Source organism: Oncorhynchus nerka, linkage group LG15 (assembly GCF_034236695.1).
Source record: "Oncorhynchus nerka isolate Pitt River linkage group LG15, Oner_Uvic_2.0, whole genome shotgun sequence".
Classification (NCBI taxonomy): Eukaryota; Metazoa; Chordata; class Actinopteri; order Salmoniformes; family Salmonidae; genus Oncorhynchus; species Oncorhynchus nerka.
This window is the reverse complement of record NC_088410.1, coordinates 35,166,862-35,176,905: the sequence shown is the minus strand read 5'-3', so window position 1 is coordinate 35,176,905 and position 10,044 is coordinate 35,166,862. Positions and strand designations below refer to the sequence as shown.

Sequence of the window (10,044 nt, the reverse complement as noted above, 5' to 3'; positions counted from 1 at the left end):
TGGGTGTGTCCCGACTCACTTTTGAGGAGTCATTTTACCACACCCAGGGTCACATACTCCGTTCCGTGGTCACGGATCCTGCTCCCTGCTCCTTTCTCCATTCAGTGGAGTTTGAGTACATAAGCTGCAAGGCACACAAAACCTTCAGTAACCTTCAATGTCTCTCTCTCACATGTTCTGTTTTCCACAGTTGAGTTTTCAGCCATTGTCCACGACATCCTGACAACCTCCTGACAACCCCATTGTTATATCTAACACAGAGCCCAGAGAGTATTATTTGGTTGTCATGCTTTTGAATAAATACAGGCAACAGATGGGGTGGGGGAGGACAATACAGGCTTATGATAGTCAACTTTTCCAAAAGCTGTCTACCTTATTGGAATAATTTCAGCCACACAATAGCGATTCATATTCACCAGAACATTTATTTTCAGAAACAGGATGGTCACACACACTTTGTTAGCAAAAATGGTTCATTATTCCTACTTTCTCATCCTGGAACTCCAGTAAGGCTTCCTATGATTGGCAGATATCTTAAAGACAGGTATATTATTGACCTATCAGGATGAGAGGCATTGCAGTTTTAACGGTACTTCTCAGGTCTTTTATTTGACCACTCTCCTCTTTAGTTGTAACAATGTGTGGTGTTTGTGGGTGTGTTTCTGATAATATTATGCACTGCCAGTAGAGATGGACACCTAGCTGGAAGAGCGCACTGTGGAGGTTGTAACTGTGGTTTTCGATCCCCCTGCAGAAAGAAAATGAGTTACAACATGCTGATAACCTACTATTACAACCATCATATATTATCATTATAAAGCCATTATATAAAATAGATGATATTTACCTGAGCCAACAGTTCTGAAAAGACGGTTGGTGAAAAAAATTAGTAGGAGTCGGTAGCCATTTTGTATCTGTCTGAATGACTAATAATAATAACTATGAGTATGGGCCGTGTTAAGTGTATGGACGTTTATGGGCATTTCCAATAGATTTGCAGGGTTTACCTGGACTCCTCCCCTTCCAGGAGGCCCCTGTAGGTGGCGATCTCCTGCTCCAGACGGGACTTGATGTCCAGCAGCATCTTGTAATCGTGGCCCTGTGTCTCGATGCTCTGGCGCACCCTGTTTAGCTCCTGTTCCAGCATGTCGATCTGGTTCTGGTACCCCGAGAGCATGGCGCTGTAGCGGCCATCTGTCTCTCTCAGTGTGTTCTCAAGAGCTGCTTTCTGTGTGGCGACAGAGGTGATACAGGGTCAGTAACAGGAAATGGATTTTTAGAAATAATGAAAATACAACTAAAACCAGCCATAGTTTTGCGCTTAAACAACTTTAATAAGCAAATGTCATCAAACGTCTTCTAATAAACCATACCAAGACTATGTTGAGTGAAACAAATATGCCGGCTCCACCAAGCACAGCAAGATACTGAATTCTATGTATTCCCAAAAAATAAAAAAGGAACCGCAGCAGATATTTATTTTCTTTTAATGGTCTTTAGTGGGGGATGACGGCTCATAATAACGACGATAACGGAATGGCTTCAAACACACAGAAGCCATGCGTTTGATACCATTCCACTGATTCCGCTCCAGCCATTACCACGAGCGAATCCTCCCCAATTAAGGTGCCACCAGCCTCCTGTGCTTTAGACCGACATGGAATGTTGCCTTGTTACTGCAGCGGGATGGATTGAGATAGCTTTACTGAGTTTGATAAGCCCCAGCTAAGTTTCCATGGGAGTTAGGCACTGGCTCTGTCACCTCTGCATTCCTCTGGACACACTCATACTCTTGCTGTCTTCCAGAGAGTGTGCAGATGCCCGCAAAAAGCAAAAAACCTCTTCATAACCCTAACATCCCCTTGTCCACTAATCCCACCCCTTTAGCCTTTCCCCACTGCTTTCCCATTTCCCCTCTCCTACTCCATCCCTCTCCAAGCCCTCCCCTTTCTTCCCTCCCTTTTATCTCGTCAATCCCTTTCAACCATGTCTGTCTCGCTCTTTCCCTCTGCTGAAAGAGAGAAACTAAACTCCAGAGGATTGATAAAGAATATGGTGAAAGAGAGTCAAATGTTGACTGTTGCCAAAAGTGGCATAAAGTTGTGTAAGTTATGGCCCATAAATTGTGGTCCGTTGCTAGATGTTAGTGATTCTGGCTCACCATGCTGAGCTGTGACTGCAGCTCGATCTCCAGGCCCTGCATGGTGCGTCTCAGGTCGTTGATCTCCGTTTTGGTCGTCTGGATGATCTCTGTGCTGGTGGCCACCTCCTTGGACAGGTTGGCTGACTGAAACACAAACAAACCATTGCCGCCATTTTAATCCCACTGTAGCTCACTCTCCTGAAGAATTGAAACCACCATCTTCTAAATGATTACAGTTAATGACGGTCAGTTACATATTTTGGTTTTGATGATTTAATTTCAAAAGATTAGTGTGGCAGACAGTTGGGGAATTTTAGTGAGGTGTGCCATGGCAACGGTTACCTTGTCATTGAACCATGTCTCCTGGTCGCGACGGTGTTTGTCGATGATGCCCTCGTACTGGGTGCGGATCTCCTCCATCGTCCTGGACATGTCCTGCTGGGGCGCTGCGTCCACCTCCACGTTCACTGTGCCGGTGAGTTGAGCACGCATGGCTGCCAGCTCCTGTGGAATCATGGGAAATGGAGTCACTCATCCCTCTTACTTTCTATCCAAATTTTAAAACAATCCCCACCACTAACTTTCTCCTCTCTATTGTCACTGGGGTGTGTTTATATTGAATAACTCATTAATGCAATGGAAAAAAGGGAATTGCCCCCCACACCTCTATGTGGTTCTTCTTGAGGTAGGCCAGCTCATCCTGCAGCCCCTCGATCTGCATCTCCAGGTCGGCCTTGGTCAGAGTGGTCTGGTCCAGCAGGCGACGCAGGTTGGCGATGTCAGCCTCCACCGACTGGCGCATCATCAGCTCATGCTCGAACCTGATTGGTCGGGAGAAAGTGAGGAAGTTATCATGAGACATTTGAATCCAAATTTGTAGATAAGACCTATTGAGTGATGATTTGCTTGTTTGCCTCTAATAGCCTAGTGTTGTAAAAGCTGATACTATGGAGCTGATTGAGGAAGTGCCCTTACTTGGTCTGGAAGTCATCAGCAGCCAGTTTAGAGTTGTCAATCTGCAGCAGGATGTTGGCGTTGTTGCATGTGGCACCGTTGATCTAAAAGAAAACATGAAAGACTTTCATTGTTCACCATGGTTGAGTCGCAGTTAGTCAACTTGGAAGCTGATAGTATTTTGATACGCTGTTGCGTCTGTCCCAAAGCTTGTTGAATACACATTCCAGGAGTTATAGCATGAAACCTAAACATGAATCTACCAGAAAAAGCCATCTGTATCAGCTCCTGGAATGACCTTGTCACCTTCATGCTTGAGATGTAATTAATTTGCTAAATTTGTTTAATTAATAGACATCATCTATAAATGTCAGTGATAGCTCATTGTTTGTATAACCCTCTGAACTCTGATTAAAAACTATAAGTCATTCCTGAAGTATACTTTATGAATTTTGTGTTTCTTATTCCTACATACTGTAAGCTGATTGTAGTTTCCATGGTAGCCTGTCAGCATGGCATACTTAACAATGCAAGGTACGAAATGATGGATTTGAACAGGCCATAGTAGACGAGGTCAGCACACTACCTTGTCCTTCAGGTCGTTGATGATGGCCCAGTATTTGCTGTAGTCCCTCTCAGCGGCAGGCCCTTTCTTCTCATAATACTCTCTGATCTGAATCTCCAACTTGGAGTTGGCCTCCTCCAGCGAGCGCACCTTATCCAGGTAGGTGGACAGGCGGTCGTTCAGGTTCTGCATGGTGGCTTTCTCGTTCAGGTGGATGGCGCCGCCGTCCAGGGCGCTGGACAGGTTGAAGCCGCCACCACCGCCGGATCCATAGCCTCCACCACCGGATCCATAGCCTCCACCACCGGATCCATAGCCGCCACCGAAGCCGGCCCCACCGCCGTACCCAGAGGAGACTGAGCGGACAGAGGAAGAGGAGATCCGGGTTCCACCGCCGGAACCACCTCCGTACACACTGAAGGCTTTGGGGGCGCTGGACACGTAGCCCACCCGGCTTGACATGATGTTGGAGCCCCCGGAGAAGTTCATGGGGCCGCCGCCGCCGCTGGAGCTCTTGTATGAGTAGTAAGACATGCTGACTTGCTGGCTGCTGTAGGTCAGTGGAGTGGCGACGAGAGGAGAGAGGACCGTTGTAGAGCTGGAGCCTCCAGGAGTGTGGAGTTGGACAGAGGGAGGCTGGCTCCTGATATAGTCTGAGCCCTGGGGCGGGTCTCGTGGAGGTGGGAGAGGAGGACAAAACAGGGAACGGTCAGGGGGAGGAGAGGGTGACTTTACAACACTCTCCAACAGCCTTGGCACCGCCACAGTCTGTTTGCCTTTAAGGACCAGCGTTCAGTTTCCACCCCTGTGAGGAAACTGTAATGGAATGCCTGTGTGTGTGTGGGGGAGGGAGTGTGTGTGTGTGTGATGTGTGTGTGCGAGAGGGGGTGAGTGTGTGTTATTTGCCAGTCGTTAGGTATACATGGTTGAAGTATGCCTTTTTTCCAAGCTAAAGTAAAGTGTTACCTGCCACACCTAAAGTAAACGTCTTATTACAGGATAAGTGATAAGCATACTATATCTATCATTAAAACTGTGGGTGTCTTTCATTAAAGAAATGAAATGTAGTGAAACCGTTAAATGGTTATTCCAAGTTACCTATATTGGTACATGAACTGCGTAGATATTTCAACGTAATCAGCTGAAGACCATTTTGTTTTATTCGTCAACGAGTGATGAAATGCATCTCAGAGGTGTGAACATACTGTATATCAAAAATGTGGATTTTATAAAGAAGCAATGAATCTACCCAGAAAGTGTTGCCATGCAGTCAATTACAATTGAGCACTTTCTTGATTGAATCATTTATATAGTAGAAAACATGACTGTATGAAGACCCCCAGACCTCTGTTGTTTTCCATACATACGCCCATGGACACAGCCCATTGTTCTCCTTCTACTCCAAACATCCCCCTCAGCCCCATGGGCCGTGTCCTGTGTCTTTGTGTGTTAACGTGCAGTGTGCTAGTGTGTGTTAGTGTGTATTGTGCTGGTGTGTGTGTGTTAGACTGTAGTGTGTTATTGTTTATGTGTGTGTGTGTGTGTGTGTGTGTGTGTGTGTGTGTGTGTGTGTGTGTGTGTTAGTGAACTGAGAATCCCAGTGCGGATGAAGTATAGTGTTTTTGGTCGGGTTGAGGTAGAGTGTATAAGGGATGAAGGATGATGAGGGAGAGAGAGCCTCAGGGGGGGTTGTGACTGTGTGTGAGATCAGCCCTGGACACTGGCCCGCTCCCACTCACATCTGGTATCAGCTGCTGAGAAACAGGGAGCAAGGAGGGGAATGGGGCCTCATACCTCATACAATCTCTGATAGGGTTATGCCTGAGTTGGAGGGGGAGGGGAACCCCTTCAATTTTTCTTCATACATGTGAGAGATGTTAGTAAATTTGAGGGGAAACCACTCACTGAATGCAAAGGAAGAAGAATTGCACGCAAAACTTTGTTGCAGAATAATCCAACAATCCATTCAGCAGTATACCCACTTTAGACATTGTGAAAGCTGTGCAAGCTGTGAAGTGTACGATTAGTTTTAATCTACAGTAGAAATTGAAACATCTCCAATGTAATTTTGTATTCAAAACATCTCCAATGTATTTGTGTATGAATTCATTCCTTGAATTGCAGTGAATCTTCTGTATTCATTGGATTAAAAACAAATACAGAATATAGAACTCTAGTTCTAGAAGTCTCTCCGGTTCATGGAAGTTTTCTACTCTTGCACACCCCGGGGGATGAAAGTACCTGGCCTTGGCACAGGTGGTGAGAAGTGGGCATAGCGGGCAGATACCGGGCCGGTGAGTCGTCTGGAGCAGCAGAAGGATGCGGTCACTGACTCACACAGACACTTCAACAACCAACCCATTGTACCGTGTCACGTCGGAGCTTGCAACCTGTAAAAATCAACAACGTCACTTAGGCTCACGTCTGGGTGCCTGTTATCACTTGCACTGAAATAATAATTCACCTTTACAGAGGTGAACGGAAAACTTTCTCTACTGTGTAGATTGTCTGTTTGCCTGCCGTAAAGATACTGTAGAGATTGTTATGAATATATGCTGAGTCTCAATCCTAAATTGACAAGACAATAAGGGGATATTTGCTGATGAAAAGCAGGTGATATAACAGTCGCAAAAGGTGTGGCTGACCTATCTGAACTCTCCAATGTGACTCTCTCTTTGAAGTATATGGCAGCTACTGTAGCTATGGTGCTACTACGAATGGAATAACAACCCCAAAGAGATACTTAGGTATCGGGCATAAAACTGAATGAGGGTCCATTTATTTCACAATGCATTGAAACCCTGTGCCGTTTCTGTGTGTTTCAGTGCAGCTAAAAACTGGAGATATCCTATCCTTGCACGTATTGATAACAAGCTGTAGGGTGAGCAATAATTTCACTGTATTTTTCAAAAAATGACTTCAATCCAACTCTCATATCTTCACTGCTGTAACATCTATAACTTAACTGAAGCCTGTAACTGCGTATAACTCAGCTATCACTATACTCTTAATAAATAAATCTACGTAGAAGCCTTTTTGAAAAAGAGTTCTACCTGGAACCAAAAAAGGTTCTACATGGAACCAAAAAGGGTTATCCTATGGGGAAAGCCTAAGAACCCCTTTCTAAATCTTTTTTTCCAAGAGTGTATGTTTATGATGCTTTATGCAAAAGACTCAGGGCTCTATTCAATCTGTATTGCTGAAGCGTTACAGATTGAGCAATAGAAATGTAAAGGTCATTTCAGATTGAGCCGACATATGCAGTGTTTACCGTGAATGCAGTCTCGGGCTAAAAAGCATGAACATTTCCTTTAAATTAGAATCACGCAGTAAAGCTGAATTGCTGCCGATGCAGATTGAATAGAGCCCTCCACCTAGACTGAATTGACTCAACTTGCCTTGTCTAGAACTAAGTTCTTGACGTTTGTCTAAGGTGCACTCAAGTCTGGCTTTGTCTGAAAGGGGTTTAAATCAAATGAGTTTAAGCCGTAGCTAAGAATGAGTCACTGTAGAAACACTGCTCCACCCATGCACTCTCTTTCTTTCCCCATCCCCCACTCTCTCCCCGGCCCTACAGCTTAGTTAAACACAGGGATAGAAAGGGAAGATAAGAACTCTTGAGAAATGGACTATCTTTGGCATGGGTGTTTTCGACCTGGGACTGAGGGAATGAATTTGGGCCAAGAAACTTACTGTTGGCATGACAACAAATACAAGGCAGATTGTCTTGTGCTTTTTTTATGGTTTACACTTGTTAGTAGTGTTACGGTCTAAAGATCAATAGGTTTTACTAGTTGGTAAAAAAAAAACATATAAAAACTGATTCAAATTACCTCAATTACCCTCAATGGGGTCCATGGAATCTGAGACATGCATTTATAGTGAATCAAAATGTAAATGTTGGTATGAGACACTTTCCTTGTACTTCAATAGCCATTATCAAGGATACCTCACTGATTTATAAATATCCTAAATCAGATTATAGAAGAGGCCATGGTTGAAAAATGATGGAGAGTTGGAAGGGGGATTGGCTTTGGTCTATACAGAAACTGAACAAGAACAGGTGGCTGCATGTCCTCCACCAGCTCTCGTCCCTTTTTTGTAAGTAGGGATGTGGTTACTGTTGAATACCTCATCTATGATGTGAAATATTACCTTCGCCTAGTTCCTCTCCGGAACTGCCCATAATTACCTTTAAGGAAAAAACAGGCTTCTGGGAAACAGTTGTGCCAAATATTTTGGCCAATTTCTGCCATATTCTGTCATATTTTGTCATCTGTGATATTTTCACATGCAGATTAGTTTTGTGGCAAACTGTTGCAGCAAATTTGTGGTGACTTGGGAACTTCTGGCAAATAATTCTAGGATATTCTACTGTTTGCCGCAAATTTGCCGCAAATTTGCTGCAAACTCATTAAGAATATGCAAGGATTAATAACAATATTGAAATGTCGTATCTACATAAACCAAATCACATATAACTTTCAGTGAACTTGCTTCTCACAGAGAAAACTAAACTAACCCTACAAAATGTACTAATATACTAAACAACATATATTCAATTTCTTAACAGATAAAAATAAATCCAGCACAACTTGAACTCATCAGACATCCGGACGGGCAGGCCCCAGCTGGTGAAGGTAGGCAACAACACCTCTGCCATGCTGACCCTCAACACGACGGCCTCTCAGTGGTGTGTACTTAGTACCCTCCTGTACTCCCTGTTCACCCAAGCGCAACGGAGGGTGGTGCAGACAGCCCAGCACATCACTGGGGCCGAGCTCCCTGCCATACAGGACCTATATCAGGCTGTGTCAGAGGAAGGTCCAAAAAATTGCGAAAGACTCCAGCCTCCCAAAACAATAGACTGTTCACTCTGCTACCGTCCAGCAAATGGTACCGGAGCATTCGCTCTCTGACCAACAGGCTCTGAGACAGCTTCTACCCCCAAACCATTAGACTGCTAAATAGCCAGACTGTTAAATAGTCAATTAATGGTACCTGAACTATCCTGCACTGACCCTACGCACACTCACTAGATTATATATGCAAACCATATATACTCATACACACTACAAACCCCACACACATTCACATACACTACACTTTTATGCTCCTACTCTTGTTCTTTATTTTACTCTTATTGTTATCTATCCTGATGCCTAGTCACTTTACCCTGCCTTCATGTACATATCTACGGCAGGTAGCCTAGTGGTTGGAGCATTGGGCAAGTAACCGAAAGGTTGTTGGATTGAATCCCCGAGCTGACAAGGTAGAAAAATCTGTCATTCTGCCCCTGAGGAAGGCAGTTAACCCACTGTTCCCCGGGTGCAGTGGATGTTGATTATGGCAGCCCCCCGCACCTCTTTGATTCAAAGAATGTGGAAGACACATTTCAGACTAGGTATCCCCCTTTCCCTACCTCAAATATGTCATACCTCTGCACATTGATCTGGTACTCCCTGTGAATTTTGTTGTATTCCTCGTGTTACTATTTTATTTTTAAACTCTGCATTGTTGGGAAGGGCTTGTAAGCAAGCATTTCACTGTAAAGTCTACTCTAGTTGTATTCGGCGCATACAAATAATATTTGTTTTGATTCGATAGCTATCTGTATTGGTCACATGTGCCGTATAAAACAGGTGAAATGCTTTACTTACAAGACCTTAACCAACAACAACAAAAAATGTTAAAGTATTTACTAAAATAAACTGAAGTAAAAATAATATATATAGAAAAAAAGGCTATATACAGGACTTTCACATCAATTGTGCAAAATATGATAGCTAATGTTAGCTAACTAGCTAGCTAAGAGCTAGCCACTACTAACGTTAGCTAGCTAGCCAGTCAGTGGTGCTGACAGATTGAAACTGATATTGCAACAACATGTGTTTCACCCGATCCCATAAAGCATGACATTTCTAACCAGGCATCAATTAGCTAACACAAGTTTAGTAGGAAGTTTATTTAATGAGTTAGGCACTAATCGGATCACTTCGGGTTGATATTCACGTAATAATAAGGAATTCCCCTCGACCAAGCCCACAAATTGGGGGAAACAAACATTCCTTCCCAATGACCCCCCAGTGTAAAAGTGCCAACTTCGTCATTGATTTTTTTGTTATGCAGAAATAACAAAACATACCCAAAAATGTAACCAGGTCAAAAATCCCAACCTATAGTTTGCAATGCTCCCACGTATGGAAATAGAGCCTGCGAGAAGAGCCCTGTGGCTTCATGCTATTTGATGTCAGAGATTGGGAAATGTGGGGACCCTGTGTCCAAGTAGGCTACACATTTGCCGAGCCCAGCAATGTGTTTTGAAAACATTGAATCACAGGTAAGACATTGAACTTGTTTAGTATAGTTTGTTTGTGACTCC

The 10,044-nt window shown here is 43.9% G+C and overlaps 1 protein-coding gene and 1 long non-coding RNA gene across 2 annotated transcripts; one reads left to right on the top strand and one right to left on the bottom strand.

Moving 5' to 3' along the window:
• Window positions 1–405: 405 nt before the first annotated feature.
• Window positions 406–4,392, bottom strand: LOC115142546 (keratin, type I cytoskeletal 13-like). The gene is made up of 8 exons (XM_029682087.2): window positions 3,684–4,392; window positions 3,119–3,201; window positions 2,808–2,964; window positions 2,486–2,647; window positions 2,162–2,287; window positions 1,008–1,228; window positions 848–861; window positions 406–748 (listed from the first exon to the last, which is right to left on the bottom strand). The coding sequence occupies exons 1-8, from the start codon at window positions 4,194–4,196 to the stop codon at window positions 699–701; spliced, it is 1,326 nt and encodes a 441-aa protein (XP_029537947.1). The 5' UTR covers window positions 4,197–4,392; the 3' UTR covers window positions 406–698.
• Window positions 4,393–6,124: 1,732 nt separating this feature from the next.
• LOC135560180 (uncharacterized) lies at window positions 6,125–9,232 on the top strand. Its single transcript, XR_010458750.1, has 2 exons — window positions 6,125–6,543; window positions 8,236–9,232. It is a non-coding gene; the product is annotated as an uncharacterized LOC135560180 (long non-coding RNA).
• Window positions 9,233–10,044: the final 812 nt, after the last annotated feature.